The sequence below is a fragment of the Lonchura striata genome, chromosome 4, assembly GCF_046129695.1.
Source record: "Lonchura striata isolate bLonStr1 chromosome 4, bLonStr1.mat, whole genome shotgun sequence".
NCBI classification, from domain to species: domain Eukaryota; kingdom Metazoa; phylum Chordata; class Aves; order Passeriformes; family Estrildidae; genus Lonchura; species Lonchura striata.
The window spans coordinates 59751490-59773856 of NC_134606.1; the positions used below are offsets into that span (position 1 = coordinate 59751490).

Sequence of the window (22367 nt, forward strand, 5' to 3'; positions counted from 1 at the left end):
TAAAAACAGGCTATGCATCTATAACAACAGAAACAAATTTCATTTAACATCCAGCTGTCAAAACCAGCCCTTCTGTCACTCTTTATTCAAGTCTGTTCTACATAATTCATGTCATCTTAATTATTTCCTTCTCTTTCTGGGTGGGATGGCACTTAAGGACGAGCCACTTACAGCACAGTCATTTCCTTTTGAGATGATACGACTGCATGCCATGATCACTCACAAAAAAAAAAAAAAAAAAAAAAAAAAACCCAAAAAAAAAAAACCAACAAAACCACCTACACTGATATTTTAAGGTCTCCAGGTGGGGAATGATGTATATGCAAATGCTATCATGATGGGACCTCAACTAATCCACATACTACAGCAATAAAAATAGCAGTATATATGCATAATACCGAGTTTTAACACAGACATACTGTGCTATTAATAGCTGCCATTTTTGCTTCTTTTACACCTGTATGAACAGATGCTGACAGAGTTCATGGGAAGCAGAAGACAGAAAAGATGAGCATTAGCTCAAACCAGACTGGTATCTTTTTTCTTTTCTTTTTTTTTTTTCATCAAATCCCCAAAATTAAAAATTATTAAGTCTTAGCCAAGGTCCTTTTTTTCCTCCACCACTCTGTGCCAATAGTCAATTAGCAGGATTTACAAACAGACCTTTAATCACAAGTACACTAAAATATGTCCAAAGCAGTACAGGCATCACTCTAGAAATATCCTATCCCATTTGCACAGGATAAATAATTAAATTGTTTTAAGCAGTCTAATCTGTTAATGCCTAAGAGGCCTTAATTTTGGCTACTGAATTTCAAGAAGCTACTTTTGTCAATTCAATATAGTTAATAGCCATAAATCAACTTCCTCACTCTACATGACTAATGAATTTACTACATGATGGAGAAAGCCAATTCCTCGAATTAAGGTTTCACTGTATAAAATGCTTCTCATCCTTCCTACAGCCCAGCACATTTCTCTGCCCTTTCTGTGGCCTCCTGAAAGCTGCAGCAGGGGACTTGCAAAAGTGATAGCCTGGTTCCTGCTAACATTTGCTTGCAAAGATGACCACCGTGATTCAGGAAATGTTCTCAGTTGAACTGAGCTACTAAATCTCAACAGTGCTTTGCATCACCCCACACCCTCCAGAATCAGGCTCTCCATGCTCCAAAAGCACTGTTAGAAACATCATTGATCACACCCAGGCTCCAAACAAATCTGGGGTTGCTTCCAGTGCACGCAGTCCTCTACTTTTCACCCTGCTCTGCTGCTCACGTTGCCTTGCACACCATCTCAGGTTACTCAGAGCCTCAGCAAAGCACGATCATTTACTCAAAGCTGAGCTGAAATGGCAGTAAAAGTCTCCATACTCAGGGCTGTTGCCATCACAGAGCACAGCTCAAGGCCAGGAATACAAACACAGATTGATCTGCTAGCACTGGCAGAGCCACATGCACAGACCAGCAAAAGTCGGGGGATTCACCTCATTAGGAGCTGGGAAGATTGAAGGGGCCGGACACAGTCACAGAACAAAGTCCCTGTATAATATTAACTTAATTCCATGCCAGCTAACTGTGCAACATCAAAGAAATCCCAGCTATGTGATGCTTCCCAGCAAAATACAGATTGCCTCTTCGGTGCCAAAAGAGGACCAGCAAGGAGTATTTTACCTACCCACCTCCTTCCCCACATAATGCTGGCAGTGGGAAGACACTGCAAATAGGAAATGTTGTCCCTGGGGGTGCTGTCCCCATGGGAGGCACTTGCTGGTGCAGCCACACAAAGGCTGTCCTGAGCACTTCCAAATCAGGGCATTCTGACTTCACTCTACAGCAGTACAGGACCTACACCTCCACACTGCCTAATAACAGTCCCTGTAACCATATTTTAAAAGAGGGACATAAGGAGTACTTAGAAATAAGCAACAGTTACACAGTTTTTACAGGAAAAAACACAGTGATCACCTGGGAGCAAAAGGACACTGAGCAGCACCTAGGAAGAAAGAAAAAGTCCAGCAGAAAGTAAAGCCAGGAGAAAATGTAAAGTATTAAAGCAAGAGTTTCAGCTATTTCTGATGCCAAATAATGAGATGATAATAAGATGATAATCAAATGAAAAGCTTGGGTGAGAAGGAAAAACGTAAGCAGTTGGATGTCAAAAGCTAAATTCTTGGGCCTGTTACAAAGGCAGCTCCCTTGACCCCATTTGCCTACTATGGTCTTACACACTGTGGGCAGAACTGGGATGTACAGTCACAGTGTGAGTTCACTGATCAGTAGTCATAAAAGTTTGGAGGTGCCAAGCTGGAAGTCTTGACACCTGCGTGAGAAAGACCGCAATTTTTCAGCACTATATGGGACATAGAAGCATGGGCTTAACAGATATCCAGGGCAGCACAACTTTCTTGTTTTCTTCGCAGTTTAAGCCCAAATAACCAACATCTACACCATACTACAATTTGGATTTGCTAGTCTGCTGCAATACCTTTGGGGTCTTGTGGATGTTGCTCCTGGTATCAGCTCTGAAGAGACTGTGTGTTACTTCTGCTTCCTTCTTGATATTAAATCAGTTCTGTTCTTTGTGCAAGTGCAAGGCAAGAATTTTGCTGTTTTCTCTTTTAAAAAAGTCTGTCATTTCCTATTTTTCTGTGCACATGTTGCTGTACTTTCTCATATGCACATCCTCCTCTACATGTATGCAGTCACTCTAGATGTATATACAAACATGCCAAATGTTGCACATTAAAGAAAGGCATATACTTAAAACATCATACTGTATCCTGTCTATTTTGCCAATAGCCATCTGGGAGAGGGAAGGAAGCACAGAGAAATACTTCATGTAACCAAACTAGACTTTGTACACTTCTCCAGAAAGAAAACATTCCGGCTACTCTTTCTTTTGCAAGTTAACCATTACTGCAATAGCTTTACCCAAATAAAGACAACCAAGCTATGCTATATGGCAACCAACCTTTATTTTGGCCACCACCTTTATTTTCAGTGTATTTTTAAATGCCACAGAAGACAGGACAGACACATTTTCATAACCTTTACAAAAGACATACCCCTGAAAATGTCAGTGTCTCAATTTTTTTTTTTATTTTCCTGTGTGGTCAACGTATTTTTGTATGATTTTATTCTAGTTAAGCCCTCCCATGGACCACCAACAACTGATGATGGCTCCTCTCACAGCACAGGGATTTCAAAATTATCCAGTGTTTACTTCAGGGCCTCATACAGCTAAAGCCCTTCAGCTATTCCTGTAGCCAATGCTAAACACAACTTTAAATTAGCACCACAGGCACTGCAGCTTTGCTTCTCTTTTACCTGAGCAACACTGGACTGTGACCAATCTGTCCTACAGATTTCCTCCTTCCTGGAAGGCCCCTAATAAAATTTGTGATATTCAAAAAGGGGTATGCTCTTGATTTCACATTCCTCTTTCACAGCTGCATTATTCCTGCTGAAACAGTGGAATTAAATTATGCATGGAAACTCTGCTGAGAGTTTTTCCTCTTCATGGAAGAAGAAAAAATGCTCAGCATGCTCAGAATTCAAATCAGAACCAGAAGGGCCTCGATTCCATATACATGTTATCAATATGGTGCACATTTGGAAATCACACATTATTTGCAAACTTGAAGGTGTCCCCCTGGGAGGAAAGGGATTAATATGTAACCTTGGGTTAAAAGAGGTTACACAATCAGGACTTCCCATACCAACACTGAGGAAACTAAATTCATGGTGGAGATACTCTGCTGCTGAAATGCAAGAGAACACTGGAAGAAACTAACATGATTAAAATACATGAATTAATTATTTTATGCAGAAGAGCCCCAAAATACAGATTTGGCAGGTATACTCTTCAAACTCACTTATTTATTCATTAATTTTAGTGGCCCTGCTGTACTTTGTGAATTATTCTCCATAATTAAAGCAGATGTGTAAGAGTTCCCACATATTTTAATACATATTCTGGAATCTCAATAATAATAATAATAAAAAAAACCAACTATGTATCCATTTCTATGGGTGTATATTTGTGTACATCTCCAAAGATGACAGCTGAAAAAGGGAATATTGGGTTTTAATATCTTAATTATGCTTTTTTCCCCCTCCCCTCTTAGTGCATTAATTTGGCAGAAAAGGTTTCTGCTCTCAGCAAAGTCTGAGACAACAAAGCCTCTCGGAGCCCTGATTTTTGGCACCACCTCACTCCTACTTTATGCTTGAGGCTACTTCCCCTCTGACTGATTCTTAATTTGAATAAGCTTTCACTGAAGACTGTATCAGAACTGCAGCAAGTTAATCTTATTAAACCATATGAGTTTAAAAACTCATAGCTTGATGTCAGGCAGGCTGTTTCCAAATTGGTATACTTAAGATCCAAATTAGATCATGAGCAAAATATTAAAAGGCACTAGAGCCATTTAAGAGTGAATTTCCATTTTGAAAAGAAATTTCTGGACATTGAGACCTCAGGAATCATGCCAGTTCAGTGGGAGTCAGGCTCCTGGCTGCAATGGGTGCTTTTAAGTGCTTTTAAACCTTTAAAATTTAAGCTATGGAGAAAGGAATAAAAGAATTTATTTCCCCTATTATCAGTACAAGCACAAATACATGGGTCATTCTGAAGGATACTTTATGTATAGAAGGTTTCTACACCAAACCAAAGTTTCCTGATAAAAAACATCTTTGGGGCACACTGTGTCAGCTGTGACTCTTAGCTGACACAACAAAGTGCCTTTTAAGTGCCATACAACAAAACCTCCATCCTCTTTCTCTCCCTTTACTCTATTTTATAGAGTACTTTTAGTTTTTACGTGTTTACAACTTCAGTATGCCTTCAGACACCTCTGGGCATAGAAAGCTTTCCCCCCCAGTCAACAGACACGGGGGAAGTAGTGATTACGATGCTTGGCTCACCAATCCATATGGTTTGCAGCAAAGTAGGTGGTGGGTGAGTTGCCCTTGACTTCCAGTGATTTGAACCACTGGGTGCTTTTACCACCTGGATGCCATCCAGGCCACAAAAATGAGGAGAGACACCTTTCTCTGTGCAGAGATTTCCCAGAAGGCTTCTACCTCCATGCTGACTTCAGACAGTTCTTGCCACATGCACGGCTACACAGGCACCAGAGTGTTCTCTGGACTGCAGCCCACCACAACAGACACTACCCTGCATTGTTTGGTGCCTGGCTTTAACTTACAAGTACAGCTAATCAAACAAAATTGATTTTCCAGAGCGCTGACTAATCCACTGCATTGAAGGTGATCTATATTCTTTATGTATATGTATCATTAAGGGGGTTCAGCATTTTTTTAAGGTGTCTTGGATATTAGATGCCTATCTTCAGCTGTGAGCAACCTTGCCAACAATTAAAAAGGGTGTCAAGGTGCACTTCTGACACTGGCAGTTTTTTTAAGGATGTCTTCTTTGATCCCTGAAATACCAATGATGACGATGACTCATCTGCATTTGTACATGAAATTTTCCATGGCCCATGGGAAAATCACTTGGGATACTAATTTGAACACACTTCCAGTCCACCAACATCTGTGACAAGGTTATAGTACTCCACTATGTGTGATTAAGACCCTGGATGCCTGTAACAAATAGTATTCTCTTTCCAGAACTAACCTTGCTCCCTCCAACCTAATGGACACTGATATTTTACTCCACACATTTGCTAGTATCAAGGACCAGACTTTCCCTTTTCATCACTACTAGCTGGCACCACTGTAATCATTTAAGTGGAACAATCTGTTCCAAAACAAGAGAACTAATAATTTATTAGGAGCAGAGCAGGCCTTTTGGGGAAGGATGCAATTGTATTTGTGTGGGTGTAATACTAGAGTCAAAAGGGATATTCTGTGTAATTCAAAGCCACTTGGGAAAAGGAAGAGCAGAAGCAGGCTTTACAGAAAGAAATGACCTCAAACTCAAATTTATCACAATTTTTTTTCTCTCTCTTCTGTCCTTTTGTGTTTGCTTAAAAATGAAGGGTATTCAGGGAGAACAACAAGAACCTTCACACACTTGTAAGAAAAATCCATACCAACTCCCACAAGAAGAAATACTTGAAAGATCATCACGTTCTCCTTTGGAGAACAGAAAGGTTAAAAGCCATATGACAAATGAATACAAGCTAAGGAACAGAAAAGGCAGAGGTAGCTTGGATGCCTCTGTCTCCACAATGAGGAAGAATGGCAAAGAAATTAAGACCTAACATTAATTTTTGACACAAGCTATTATCCTGCTGGACTTAGAGATCCTATAAGTCACCATGACCAGGGACTTAACGAGACTCCGAAAGGATTTGACCATTTATACAGACAGTAAAAATACACAATTACAATTATTGCGGAAAATCTAGAAAGGATACCAAAAATCTTGGGCATTGGGGTGAAAGGCCATCTCTAACCATGAGGGATCAAGAACAAAAAAAGGCATGGGAGTGGCAGAAATAGTCCCTGCCCACTATGGGATGCCACATCCTGCCTGTATGGAAGCAGGACAGCAGATACAGGGGCAAACCAGTCACTGCATGGGGAAACTCTGTTCCCATTCTGGCATCTTTCCTTCTAGCCAGCCCAAAATCCTCCTTCCTTCTCTTGCATTAGTTTTATTGTTCTCTATTGTTGTCTTGCCCATAACTCAGTCTTCCATTTCTCACAGTGTCTCTGTGATAAAGTTTTTCCCTTCCTTGTCACCAGCCCTACTCTGGGTAAAAGCATGTAATATACTGCCTGCTACCAACTGCAACTCTCGGTAACAGACTGAATGCTGAGACCATAATTCAGTCTGGAGACTCCACTACTGCCCATAAACCACTCCCTGTCTCCCAGTTTACGATGTCAGCAGGACTCAAGCTGAATTAAGGCTTCTACTCAATAGAACTGACACCAATGTATGATCTTATACATAATGCATAGAAGATGGCTCTAATCAAATTCCATATCCTGCCCTTTCTTTACATCACAAATGTGGCTTGGCATTTCTTATGCACTCCACTGACTGATAGATAATATCCTTCTCCTGAATTACAGTGGGCAGCAAAACCTGTTCTGGGGTCACCATTTCCAGTAACTGTCATTCCTTTCCTCTTTTTCCCAAAGAGGTTGAAATAAACTTCAGTTTATCCCTGTAACAAAACTCACACCTAAATTTAAGGACCACAATGAGCTGATTATCCAAGAACATCAGTCCATATTTTTGATATCAGCAAGCAAATGGTTTGTGTCTAATGGACACCTTTTGCCTGTTTGCATTTGGTATCAGCAGAGTGATCACATAAAATGCACAGCCATGTTGTGGGTGCCAAATTGCAAGCGTGCAAAGGTGAGGGAGGTCTGCAGGGAGTGCTTCCAGCCCTGCAGAGAGGCACAGAAATCCCAGGCACACACGCAGAGGGTGTGGTACAAGCCAATGCTGGTTTTACACATCTTGGAATGGAATATGGAGTTCAAGCTCCAAAGATTCCACAAACAATGCAGTCAAAAGTGTGCTGAATGAAAGCTTTGAAATGTCCTAGAGAACAGACAATCCCCTGTGTATAAACCCAATTTCGACCTCAGGCACAGACTAACTGAGCTCTTTTGTACATGAAGAAATAAAGAAGCAAAAGAAAGTGATATAGATCCATTAGTTCAAAGCCATCTTACCTCACAGCCCTTCAGACATTATTCTTAACCAGAAAAGCAATCAGAGAAGTGTGCAAATATCTTTCTAATCAAAATAAATTTTTGCTTTGTTATCTTAAGATAGTATAATGCCGCGCTCCCGCCAACGCAACTCCACAGTATAAGTCCACTTAGCCTGAACAAACCTTATAGACTATCTTGCAATGCTTTGCATAGATTTAAGCCTCATGACAAGAAGACCAAGCATCTGAAGGACAATTCCTGTGACAGCCTCACGACTGCCATGTTCAAGTGGATGGAAGATGCAAGAAGACTGAGCAAAAGCATCCTTGATGTTTTTCACTTTAGCTGCTTAGGTAATGGACAGGAGGGAAGCATGCAGATGCCTAGCTTTAAACTTTGCTCTTTGGGCACTTTGGATAATACTTACATGGTAAAAAACCCGTTTCAGCCAAAGCAGAGAAAAGCACCCAAAAGCCTAAAGCATCACGTTCCCTGAGCACCCCTTTTGTGAATCCAGGACTCTGCTGCCAGCAACACACCCATTCTTTCTCAGCCCTTCCTCCCACGTTAACAATTGAGCTGCTGCTCTCAACAAGCCTCAAACACAGAAGAAAAATAGGTGACAGGAGTATGTTTCACATAGGTCTTCTCCCACTGGCAAAAGCTACATGTGAAAAGCTGCCAAGGGCTGGCTGGTTCCTTCCCTCTGACAGGCTGGAGGTGGCCACTTTCACACTAGTTAAGTAACGGATGCAACAATAAACCTGGATTTTTCCTGCATGGTTTTCAGTACATCATGTGTTCAGAGATTCTGAGGCCACTTCAAGATAGGATTTACCCAAGAGATTATCCTGTGTCTTCTCTTTGTCAGTTAAGGCCAGGATAAGGGGGGAACTGGAAAGAAACAAAATGAAATAGCTGGAAAAACTGAAACTTAGAGAACAGCAAAGAGGAATTCCTCCAGCATGCCCACATCAAGGAGGCCTTTCCCTTTGGCCACAGGAGCTGCTGGTTGCAAGTTACTTTCTCAGCTCAAGTCTGGATTCTCCCAAATGGCAATGCACTGGAGTAGCATGCTAACAGCAACCAAATCCGACAGCCACAGCACAACACAACCATCTATTTATTTATTTATTTGTTGTAAGTGTGGTGTTCTACAGCTGGCCACAGCTACCAATTGGTACCCAGGGAGGCCTAAAGCAGTATTTTTGATCTACAGAGCCTTCCACGGTTTGGAACCTAATTGCCTTCAGAAGCTACTGCCTCCTCCTCATCTGTTACCATGGCAGCTGCAATTATCCAAGAGGTTTGGTTGGCAAACCCTGATTTCCTAGGGTACCAAGGCAATTCCAAGGGACTATCACTTTAAGAATTTATTCCAACATAATTTCAAGGAAAGGAAGAGGTAGGATAAATTAAGACTATGTAAACTGGGAAGTAGCAATCTATTTTAGAGTGATTCAACAGCCCAGTGCACGAAACCCCACTAGGACTGTTGTTGTTTGGTTATTTTTAATTTTTTCCTTGCCTTAGTAATATAGCACGGACCTTTGTCCCAGGGTCAAGGTTCAGGTGAGGTTAACAGAATTCCCTTAATTTTAAAATCTTTCCACATTGTAAGAAAGTAGATAGTTTAACCAAGTGGAGAGTCTTGTTTTCTAACCTTTAATATCAGAATCCAGGGAACGTGAGTTCCACTGTTCTCCACTGATTTCTACTGGTTACAAAAACTGTTTAACTGAAACATTAGTATTTTTCCATATTGATGCTTTTCACATGGAGATCTCAAAGCGCCAGACTCAGGCTTCCCAGAAAGCCTAGCTTCCCATTGCAGCATCTCAGTCCTTCAGAAATGTACTTCTCATGCCATCTGTGTGGTAACAAATTTAGAAAAATGAGTAGTATCTTGGCAGTCTTAGCAAAATGTGCTCAGGATGCAAAGGAGGGTTGTGGGGGGTTCCTACCAAATAGGGCATTCAGTATCTGAGTCAGAGGTGATGACAGCATCGAAGCAGGGGACTGTTTTCTAAGAAATATGCCATTAATTTTGTAGAGCCTGACACAAGTGTGCTGCAGTTCAGCTGAAGCCATCCCCTTGAATCCTGCTGATGGCCTTGTCAGTACAGAGCCTCCAGGTCTGCAGCTCTCCTGTCCTCTGCACCTTCACACATACACTACAACAAGCTACTTAATATACATGACTCTACAAGAATATCCCAAATCTAGTCTGTTCAAAACCAGCAGCCATTTCATGAATGACCCTATCTATAAAATACAGGTAATCCTGCCTCTTTATTTCCCATTGCAAGTGCAGATCACTGACATTTGAGAAGTGTCGTGAAAATCACAGGAGATGATAACATCAATAACAGCACGCCATGAAATGCAATATTATTACAATAATAATGGCACTCATTTCAGACTCCGGCATTTTTCAGGTCATCAACCAAAAACATTAGCAAAACAGCCCTTCAGGAGATGAAAAATCTTTGCAGTGTAATGCAAGCTGCTTCATTCATTTTACTTATTCTCCCCTATGCTGTGCAAAGTGCCTGCTACCGTCCCTCCAACTACCAAGAGAATTGTGAGTACCCCTTCTCACATAAAAAGATTAGGCCCTCTGATGAAACTAAAGGGAAATCTAAGAGCAGCTGACCACAGTCTTACATTCCTTCAGTCTTGCACTTTTTCTATTTTTTTTTCCTTTAAGTCTTGACCTGCAATCTTCATCAATGATGTCAACATTGAAACCACAGGGACAAACCATGCAGAATAGACTCAAACCTAAAGGAAATTAGCTCAGCTAAGCTACTGCAGGCCCAGCAGGACATTTAGTACCTCCCAGCTGTACCTCCCTTCAGGGGAAAATCGAGGAGATAGTTGAGCAGCTTTCAGCAGCCCTCATCCCCAAACCAGAAGTGGTAAGAGCAGTATACAAGAGCTCTGCATGGCTCTGCTGTGGCAAAAGTCAAACACTGCCTACTTTGCAAACTGAACTCTCTGGTTGTTGAGAGAGATGAGAGTTTCCCAGCAAGAGCCTTCCACATCTTCTAGAGCAGAAAGAATCTTGCTTTGATCTTCAGAAAAATTGCTGAGACCTGTGAACATTTCTCCTGTCTCTTCTGCTCTGCCTTCTGGTTTTGTCATTTTGCCTCGTTATTCCATTCCTCCTTTCCCTCCTCCAGATTAAGAGTAGCAGACAATGGTTGGGGTAGACAAGGATCCAAAAAGCAAAAGGAAATCCTTGCTCTTGCCTTTAGGGCAAAAAAATCAAAGTGCTCTAAGTATGTGTACCTACATGTCAGACACTTCCTACTGTTCCTACTTGGACTTTCCTCTCCTGTCCATCCTTTTCAACATTTGAGGTTCAAGTCTATGGAAAAGAATGCTCCAAATGTCAAAGTTAAATGCAAAGGTGGTACTGACAGCACCAAGTTCTGTGAACATACATGCAAAAACTTGATCCCCTCTTCTTCCATCCCTTCCTTGCAACCAAGGATGCTTCCTTGGTGGGAAGCATCAACAGGAAATTCAAGAGAACACACCAAAAGCTATTGTTTCCCTTTTTCCTTTAGGGTATTTTTAATACACTAAACTGTGCTAACACTATAAAAACAAAGGCAACTCTTAAGAGGAATAGGAGGCCACTTTTCCCTGTTGCTCACAGAGAACCCTGACTGTTGGAATGGATGGTATGTTAATTTTGTGGCACAGTTGCTCAAGGGAGGCCATAGCAAAGTCTCCCATGGTACAGTGCATGCAATTTACAATGGGCATGGTTAAAATTTAATTAATTGTTACAGGCCTTGCAAAGATGCTTCTCCAAAGAAAACATGCTACAAAATACATTTTTTTCTAATCACATCAGAAAAACTTACGTTCATAAAGCACACTTTCTGAGCTGTTATGGACAACAGCTGCTCAGATGGTTGAAGGAGGAGCTGGCAAAATTAAGAAAAATATATAAAAAAGAAAAACCTAAAGCAGGTCTCAGAGATTTAATGTCCTATAAAATAGCTCCCTACAAGCTGTTTAAATGTCCTTTACTTCAAGCAATACTTCCAAGACTGTAGAGTTTCAGGGCAATACTTGCAGCAAGAACTCCTTGTGTTCCCTCTGCTTAGGGGGCTCCACAAACACACGGTAAGATTTATGCCTTTCCCTTTCAAAATAACCTCATGTAGTCATCTGCAAAAATTAATTTATATAAGCATGCAGAAGAAAGGAACATGTTAGCTCAGGCTGTTGGGATTTTGGGTTGTTTTCTTTTTTTTTTTTTTTTCCAGGTTTTCTTTGGTAGGGGTGGGCTGGGGGAGCAATCACTAATATCTACCATAAATCTGCTCACTCACAGCCTCAGCTCACACACCAGCACCACCTCTGGCTCACACACTCCTTTCCCATCTTTCCCTCTCTCCTTCCCCACAGCCACACCAGAATGAGTCTTGAGTTGGCCATGCAGTGTTGTTGATTAAAATTTGCCAGTAGTGAGACAACTTCCTATAGAGTCTACAAGGGGACTGTGTATTTATGAATGCAATAATTAATAAATGCACAATAAGCACAAACTGTACATGCAACTTTTCTTTCCATACACAGGCACCTCCAATTACCATGCAGGTTTCACTGTCATAACAATCTTCAGTTTCCAGCAGCTGCTCTCCCACCCTGCAGCATTAGCAAAGAGACAAGCTCACTGTGTTAGAGCCTGCATTCATCTGCAAACCCACCCAAATACTGCTAGATTGATTAATTTTGAAGATAGACATTTTCAGAAGAAAATGCCATAGTTAGTGCCACAACTACTAGGCTGTCACAATTTTCCTTTTAAACTATTTTTTTTCAGAGGCTCAGCTGTAAAGTGTACTCAGAGCTGTGAGCTGACAGACTGGTTTGCATCTTAAGAACATATTTCATTTTAATGGCTTTATTTTTAAATTGTTTCAACTCTCTGAATTAATGGAAACATAAAAAAAAAACCCCACAAGACTGACAAAAATGCAAAGTATAATATTTTCTCCATTTTTACATGTCTTTTAACATCAGGCTTATATTTATTTTCAAGACAATAATGGGACCGCACATCTTTTCCCACCTTCAGTGCCCATCCTCTTCAGCACCATTTTCTGCTGCTCAAATGGAAGAACAGAGATATTTTGCCACAGAGATGAGCTTCCCTGCTCACTCTCTGCTAAGCCATTGAGCCTGCACTGATGATACCTGGAGGTGAGTAATCACCAGAAATTTTTGTTGCAGTGCTACGGGCACAGAAGACAATTGTGTGCCCTCCCTGACCCAAGGGCCAATATTTATTGCAGACTTGCTGTAAGTAGGGACTGACCAGAAGGTTGCAGAGCTCTGCATTTGGCTGGGGAGCTGCAGCCTAGAGGACACTAATAAATATAGATATATAAAAATATTAATACTTTGGACTCTGTAATGGGCCACAAAGGGGATGACACGGCTTTATTCTGCCAATATGCAGAGGATTAAGGTTTTCTGCTTGAAGCCACTAACAACCTGAACAGGAGAATTATAGTAATTCCACTAAAACCACACAGAATCCAAGGGAATGGCTGATGGCACGTTGTTACCCTTCCCACTTCTCTCAAAAATGCAGCTGACACAACCCAATAAACAAGAATTCAACCAGCTAACAAAGAAGGTCCAACTTAAAGAATGGTCTTAGAGGAGCCACATGCAGCAGTGCAGACATTTGTCATGAGACTTCTCAACATTTTGAGACCTAAATACTCAACATGGAGCAGTTTCTAAAGTCAAAAATAGCAGTTAGCATGTGAAAAACAGCTGCAACTCATGTTGCTCACACCAGCCCATTTTAGTGCAAAGCATTTCACAGCAAACAACAGCAAGATGCTCCATTAAAACTCTGCACTGCTTTAAGCCATGAGGTCACTGTTAGGACCCAAACACATGTTGTCATGACATCAATTAGCAACACTTTGCCTATGCCAATGTCATTATTAATACCTTGGAATACTAATCTTTATTACTAATTAACAGTCAAATGCACTAAATATTTTTTCATGCATTAGGAATGTATTACTGAATTCAATTACATGTCAAGAGCTGTGACTTATGAATCCTTCCCACAACACCATTTGTGCCAGAAAATATCCTTAAAAATTCAGCAACATTTAAAAGGCTTTTCATAACCAACATACCTCTATATTGGAATAAATTGTTAAGCCCTACCTCTGCAAGCAAGACGGGAGTCTGTCTATATTTCTGACTGTATCTCAGTTACCATTTCCAAATGCAGCAGTCACAGCTACAGTTCTTACTGAGAAATTTAGCAATTCATCAATGAGAATACCAATGCTTGACTAGAAATTCAGATCTTCCCTAAAACTAAGTCTGGCAACACAAGGAAGGATGCAGATGCCTCTTTGCGTTTTGAAAACTGTAAATGCTATTCTGAACACAAAATATTGATTGTTTCAAGGAGATTACTGGCCTTCTGTTTGAACACAGCACAAGAACTAGTGAATATGCATATTGAGAAAGATTTCACTTCTACATTCATTAAGAGCCTTGATATTGAGGTATTTCAGAGAGAAAACTGGGACGCAGGGAGAATCAAGATGACTGATAAGCAGTACTTACAGGAAATGTTATTTATATTGCGTGATGCTAAACCAACTCAGTTAAACCCACAGTTTAGCAATGATATCTGTAATTCTGTGCACATACATCCAGACTAAGCACTTGCATTTTCTCATGCAAACACACACACACAACTAGTGTGTACACTCCCGATTAAAAATTCGGCAGTCAGCAAACAAAGAATATTAAGTACTATACCTTTGAGTCATAATCTTATAGGCATCTGGCAGATAACAGCGGATATTCTCCATCTGAGCAGGATCAGAGTCACAGATTTTATCATCAGTCCTGCCGTAGTTGGCACTTTCGATCATGATAACATCTGTTCCCGGGCAGCGCAGCTCGATGGGGTAACTCTCGCAGGACAGCTCCCTTCGGACCACAGCCATGGGCACTGGGGCACGGCTGAAAGCTGCAAGGATTAACACAGAAACACAGTCAACACTGGCTTTCCACACCGAGGCTAAAATTAAAAGCGGAATCACGTTCAGCAGCAGGCTTTACCCATATGCTCTGCTGAGATAGTTTCAGTACCATTCAGATAAGATCTGCAGAAACGGGGTCTGGTTGCTGGCTTGCTGGCTGCCCAGAGAAATCACTTCTCCGCTCAGTGACTATATTTTCTCACAAACTAAAGATTCCTTTAGACAGGGATTTAGAAATCCCTTATTGAAACAGGTAAATAGCAACTATGGCATCGTTATTATTTCTACTTACCAGGTGAAAAACTATTCGGCTTTGATATATAAAGTTACAGTCCTGCATTGTACTTGAACAAGCAAAGAAAATTTTATGACAACAAGCAATCCAAGAACCAGGAACCCACCTGCTCAGCAAGATTGCACCTGTCCTACAGCAGATGTAATAACATCTGTATTGCTCCTGGTCTTTTCCAAGCCCTTAGAAAAAAGTCATCCTAATGGCTTTTGCTGTAGCCTGTAGCATGCCTGGGGGTGGCCTGCAGGTTCTGGCACCAATCCCAAAGTTTGGGCCCTACAGTGATACTTGGAAAGGCCAATTTATGGGACACCAGATGATTTAAGTTCAGTCTAAGCTTTGCATTGGATCTGCTTAGATGGTGAAATAGTTGGCAAATACTTGTGAAATTAAAGAGCTCTCAGAAATCTTACCTGTTTTAAAAGAAATCCAGGCTACAGTTTGCAAAAGAAAAAAAAAAAAAAAACACACTTTGAGATGCCTTGAAAAAAAAGCCCTAAAGTATTAGTAAACAATGCCACTTGACAACAAGCAATTGTATTTCCCATCTTTACTGTCTCTTTGATCCAAACATCTTAAACAGCTTGACAAACGTGAATCTATTAATCCCCAAATATCCCTATGAAGTAGCTACGGCATTGTCTTTCTCAATTCAGCCACAGAAGGGTTTTGCAGCTTCCAGATGATCTCATGGGAAATCCATTGTGATGCTAGGAACCAAATACTTGTTTCCCAGCCTGGCACACCAGTCACAAGCTGAAATAAAACCAACTCCATTTCTCCTTTATTCCACAAGAATGAAAGGAACCACAAAGGTTTCCAGATATAGGGATGATGTGCCCTCCCAGCTACATTTGCACACTTCCAACCAGAACACTCAGCATACAACCCAAGCCTGTCTGTATGTGATGGTGAGAGGTTTAAGCCTCCAGCAGATCCATAGCCCATCTCATACCAGGCATCTTTCAACAGCTCCCTTTCCTCCTGGCCAAATTATAAAAACACCAAAATACCCTCCCTCTAAACCAAAAATCCCATCCAACGTTCTGCTTGTTTGTTCCATAAAACTTCCCCATGGTATATGCACAGTAAGTTTGCTTATGGAAAATAAGATTATACTGATGTTTCTCAGAATACCATTTCACTATATCAAGGCTGCCCTGTCTGCAATCCAACACATTACCTTTGTCCTTTTTGACAACCTTCCATGAATCCTTCCATTATTGTCAGTTGCCTCATTTATGTATCACTGGACAGATTCTCAGATTCCAATTTCTATAAATCTGCAGGGATTACTTTGATATCAGACCCTCCCTGGTGTGTCAGAGTTGTGGTCTAATTGCCAAACTCCCAAGACAGATGTGAGCTTATTCTTGAATAATAGCTTGCACAATTAGCACAGCTTTAGGGTTTGGATAACTTGAGATGTCCTCCTTCCCTGAGATCAGAGAAATGGTTTTGCCCTGGGCTCACATTGCACCATAGATTTGTGTGATGCAATAAATTCTCACTGCCACCAGCTTATCCTGTTACAAGAGGAGGAAAATGAGGAGGACAAGCGTGAACCTCTAAGGTGCACTGCCTCATTCTTACCTTTGGCTTGATATCACTAGTCAGGTGGAGCTGAGTGGAGAAGGATGGGACAGTGATAGAGACAACATCTGATAGAAGAGAAGCCAGCCAGAAAAGCAGAGTCAGCAGAGCTCAGCAATTTTAGCCTGTCCTAAAAACAACTTCAAGAGGTATTACGTTTGCTTACAGGGATGTGTCCACAGAAGCCTGCAGCAGGTTCTGCTCTGTCAAACACTGGGCTCTATGGCAGAAAGCCAGTGCTGACCAAAAAACTTTTGATGCCAGGATTCTGATTTTGGAAAATAGCTGTGGTGAGCTCTCCTCTCAAGTCTGTTCTATACTAAACCTGAGCAGATTGGTGACATGGGAGGCAGAAGATTTCTAGGAGCTTTTGGCAGAATGCTGAGGCCAAGAGCCCTCCCTCCTCCTGCCATGTGCTTAGATGACTCCTGCTAACTGCCAAAAAAATGACAAAATGAGGTTTACAGGCAATATTAGCTGTTTGGAGCTATGGTTTTGCCCAGTCCTTTGGCAACTTGGATATTTTTCTCTGGAAGGTTAATATGGGCTATACAAAGGGCAAAGAGAGTTGGTAATACTACTTTACTTTTTTACAGTTCCCACTACAGTATACAAAACATCTGAGCCACACGATTCAAGAAGTGTAATTTTGCTCTTAATTCTTATGCTTTGGGTTTTTATCAGTAACTATTCTATATCAAAGAAAGACATTAAACATGTGAAGGCTGAGGAAAACACTGCTTAAGATCACAAAAAATTAAATGCCTGAGAATTCACCCATACAAACCTGGTGTATTTGTCAAACAGCTGTACTGTAAAAATGCAACTAACCTTAACACTTGTGTTTTTCTGGAAATAAGACATTAAAAATTACTTACAGCAAGTTACAAAACCATTAAAGAGATTTCTCTACCTCAAATGAGAACACATTTCTAGTATCATAAGTGTGTCTCCTGTACATAAGACTTTACAGCATTGATCTACTAAAATTGGATGCATATCAGTTCCAAGGATGTCCCCCAAACACCCCAAACCAAACCTGAGCACCCCTTCCCCAAAACAACAGCTCATGTTCTATTCTCCAGTAAAGGATCTCTGGACAGATACAAACATTTCTAGATTCAGTTTTAAACTTCCTGGAATTCACCTTTTTTCCTTTCACACAATCACTTGACTGCTTGCTCTAAGAAAGACAGCTTTCACTTACAGACACCTCCCTGTGGTATCATGGAGTCAACATTTACATTTATTTTCTGGATAAAAAGCATAAAAAATTTAACAGCCCGGAAAAACTAGAAGCAGCTGAATATTGTAATAGAGCATGATATCCTATCATGCTTTCTCCTAAAGCAATAGGCACATGTTTTCCATCCTGCCATTGACCACCAAATCATTCGTTCTGCATGTTTTTTTTTGTTTTTTTTTTTCCTAATTCAGTATCTGCAATAAATACTCTGAAGGAAGATTAGAGCCTGGCTGTTTATCTCCTTGTAAACACATTTTTTGTTGTTGTGCCCCTATATGATAATCTTACTTAATCATTTTTACTGGTTTTCCCGTAAGGAGCAAAGATGTTTTGCTTTTTGCTGTGAAACAAGATACATCAAAGCCCATCTGTGAAATACACAGCACAATTGTATTAATTCATTAATACACTTCTCTCTCCTTTGAGCAGCTCCCTATCTTCACAGTCTCCACTGAACTCCTTATTTAATCTCCTAAATAAGTGACCTAATTGTTGGCTTGAAGTCAAGAGGAGTTGATGGCTGCTCACTACTTTGAAAAACAGGTGTCTTTTTCCAGGATCCTATGTGCAGACAGCCATCTAAATACAGAACTTTAAAAGAGTGTTTTTCAAATTCTTTAACGTTTAAATGTGTGCCAACTCGAGTTTTTTAAGTGCAGCCATTTGGTGGAAAATAATCCTCCAGAGCTTCTGCAGGGCAAAGTGAGAGCAGAGGGTGAAAAGGCAACAGATAATGACAGGATTTTATCTGAGCGATTTAGAACTCCTTTGTCTCTGCTAATTTCAGGAGCTGGAAAATTAAGTAAGTCATCAAAATCTTGTGCTTTTTCTCCCCCTCGCTTTTGACCTCAGAACATAATTGCCTCTTGTCATGCCTGCAGGGCACGGGCTTGTAGTTATCACTGTGTGCTTAATCAAATGCCGAAATAGCCTTTAAATTATGTGTTTCCTTGGCTGCTAGAGACTTGTTGAGCTCTGTTACATTCAGAGGCATGATGGTAGTAGATGTACTTTTAAAAGAAAAGTGTGGGTTGATGCTTTTAATTAGGTTTTATATGCAATTTTCCCAGTAAAATCATGTTCTGGCTCAGAATTTTCAGTGCAAAAATTCAATGCATATTTAAGGGCCGTGAAACAAAAGCTGGAACTGTAGAGATAATTATTTTCACAAGCTCTGTATTTGATTTGGTCTGCCCAGCTAAGTATCTGACATACTGCTCCCAAGTGCAACCAGAGCATGCTGGGGGAAGAGGCTTCCTAGTAATTTGGAAGAATGCTTCTGTGTTTGTAATTTTGCAGTATTTAATACTCTCACAGTTCACCTTGACTCTGTGGGGGAAAAAAAATCATAAAGCAATAATAAAAAAGTCCCCCTCCTCTTATTCTCAAGCCTACTCAGGTGTGGGTAGGAGTGGAACTCCCTTTCAGTCAATGAGTCAATGGGCTTTGTAGGGCTCACTCCACATTCTGAAGTACTTTTCTAAAGCAGGGCCCTACTTTTGCCTGTTAGGATATAAAGCTTCCTTAGTGCATAAATTGTTTGTATCCAGACATTGCCCAGTATTTCTCCTGTCTCTCTTTTCCTAAATCTAAATTCTGCCTGGCCTCTGATCTCAAGAGCAATATTAGTGGAAAGCTTGCCTTTCAACAACCTTGAGTTAAAGATGGTGACAACAAACATTTCTCAAGCATCCAACATCCCCACTTCCCAATATTTTCACAAAAAAGTTCTGACAAGCTTAAAATGGCATGGTTGGTCCAAAGTTCTCTGAAATCTTATGATTAATATACAAACATGGAAATACCATTCTTTCAGCCCCACTTTCTCTACAGATGCTGACAATAAAAAAAAATGAAAAAAAATTAAAAAAACACAAGCAACTTTGTCTTTTCTAGAGGGACAGGGTGGAAAAGCCTTTCTTCTACTCTCTGCCTGCAGTGGGGTTAAAGAAAGGTGAATCCTAAAAGGCTGGTGCCAAGACATTGCAGCAAATGCTTGCAACATCCATATCCAGCTCCCCTGGGGAAGAAATGAAGACTGAACGCAGCCAGTGTGGCCAAAGAGCTGAAGCCATCAGCAGGGAAAAGGGGACAGTCCTGGTCCCCACTCCCAGCTCTCCCCTATGTGCCTCAGCTGATTGCTGTCTCATCTATCGAAATGGGAACATTATCTTATTTCCTCCATTAAGCATTCTAAAATTTGCCATGGAAAGGAAGAAGAGAATTAGTTGCATCCTCAGAAAGTGAAGCATATGGCTTCAGCTTTCATTTCTGCACATGAATCAAATACCCACATCCTCCTAGATCATATCTTGGGCTTTTTTATTTTATAGATGATATCAAAAAGCAATTTGCAACTTTCCTTTGGTCACCTTCACTTTGATCCCCCTCAGCCAGCAAGCACACTTCATGAACTAAAAGTGCATCTTTTTACATGGTGGGATGGAGTACACAAAAAAAAAAAAAAAAAAAAAAAAAGATAAACAGAAGGCTGTGCAACACCCTATCAAAGCAACCAAAGAAAAGCTAAAAAACAGAAAACCCTCATACATTTCCTCTGTGCTGTTTATGTGAAGGTTGAGGTCAACTATCTTATGGTTCCATAAATTGCTTACTCTATCTCCATTATAACACTCAAGGGACACCTGCTAGGGATTTGCTCCCAGCTTTATGACTGAAAATAGAAGAGATGTTCAACTGTAAGTTTATACCTGATGTTCTCTCCCACAATTGAAAGGATTCACAGAAGGTTGTCGCAAACATAGAGAGGATTTTCTGTACGGATTGCCAAAATTCACACACAATCAGTGTGTGACAAAGTGACAAAACTATGAATACAAACAGGAGCACAAAAAACTACAAAACCTAGTCAAGTCCTAAACTGAACATTTCTGAAGGAAACCTCTGTCTCCATGCATAAGCCTCATGGCAAGCACCTTTTATTTTCATGGCAGATCTCTTTCTGCATTTCTAGGCATCTAAGATCTCAAAACAGTGATGGACAAACAACTGGCTCTTTCCACCAGCCTCTGGATGCCCAAAAAGCCCAGGGACAGAAGCCAGAGATTTAAGCACCAGACAGCTACATCCTGGGGTAATTCTATTGCTCATTCTTCATACCACCAATATTCCTCATCTCTTTGCCACGCTCAGCTGATAGATATCCTTATTCTCTCCCCTTACATTCCCGAAGCCTTACTCAATGTATGGAGAATCATTCCTTATGAGTAAGAAGCATTAGATTATCTTAGAAATTCTTAGTATCTTCATAGAGAAGAGAAAAGAAACTCACAGACAGTAGGGAGAGATTGCTGTGGAAGATCATGAGAAAAAGACAACAAGAGTGAAGTGGATGCATTTGCACTCAGGGGAGAGTGCTCACAGGGGAAATTGGTCATTGCAAAGCCCTGGGAGAGAAGAAAATGGAGTGATAAAAGAACAAAACCACAGAATCAAGATGGTAGCTCTGAACAGAGGAGCTTGACAGGAGGAGGTGACTGAGGCACCGTGTGAAGACAGCTTGAGCCAGGGAGACCCAAACCAGACCTGCGGGAGGAAGCAGTGCACCAGCAATATCGCGTTTCCTTTCTCCTCCTCCATTCCCACCTCCTGGGACTCAGGGGCTGCTGTCTCATTAGTGAGTGATGGGAAATTCTGAGAACTGCAACAAACTTGTCTTTCAACAAGGCCTCATCCTCACCTAATTCCCCTCACAGAGAGGTGAATACTTCTGAAGCTGATCTCTACACCGGAGCAAGGCGTCACCAACGGTCACTGCCCTTCCAAGCTGCTCTGGGTATGCGCACCTGCCAGGAGAGTGCTGTTGAAAGGAAAAGGGATCCTGCTTCTTCCCCAAAACAAACCTTCCTATCTCCAGCCATGGCTCCACTGCTGGACATGCTTCCAGCTCTGTACTTGGTGCACTCCTCTGTGAGACCGGGCAAGTCAATAATTCACCAAGAAACTAAACCAGTGGGGGAAGAAGGGAAAGGGGGAATTTCTGCTGGGCTGATAGAGTTCAATCAGCTCAGAAAAGGTTACCTCAGGTCATAGGATGAAAGCAAAAGATAAAAATCTTTTAGAAGGAAGAGAGGCTGAATTTAGAGTGCTTTCCACAAAAACATAATAACCCACCTTCAAATCAGAGGTCAGAAGCACAATCCCAGCCTGAGCTAAATGTTATTTTAATGAATTTAATTAAAGCACAAGAAACAAGTTGAGAACAACAGACAAATAAAACATGGCCCCCAAGGGGATGTTGAATGCAAGTGCATTAATATTTAGGCCCTATCACAGGAAAAAAGCCATTCCCAAGTATCTTTTCCTTTGCACTGGGTCATCTAATTTGTAATGAAAGGCACACATTAGATACAAACATTCTGTAAATCTATAGGCTTCTTTCACATGAATTACCTTTCAAGTGTAGGAAAGCTGTGCACACTCAAGGAAAGTGTCAGAGTTTAAAGCCTTGCACTGTGGTGCTTAATTTCTATAACCAACCTTATAGTAAACTTCCTCTCCCTAGCAGTGACATTATT

At 40.9% G+C, this 22367-nt stretch overlaps 1 protein-coding gene across 11 annotated transcripts in view; it reads right to left on the reverse strand.

Moving 5' to 3' along the window:
* The window catches only part of ADGRL3 (adhesion G protein-coupled receptor L3), a 496471-nt gene that overhangs the window by 254203 nt on the left and 219901 nt on the right, over positions 1-22367 (reverse strand). For all 11 annotated transcript variants that reach the window (XM_077782989.1, XM_077782978.1, XM_077782980.1 and 8 more), the window contains 2 exons: positions 15404-15424; positions 14472-14685 (listed from right to left, as the gene is read on the reverse strand). In XM_077782989.1, the coding sequence (XP_077639115.1) occupies positions 14472-14685; positions 15404-15424 (235 nt within the window). The remainder of the gene's footprint in view (positions 1-14471; positions 14686-15403; positions 15425-22367) is intronic.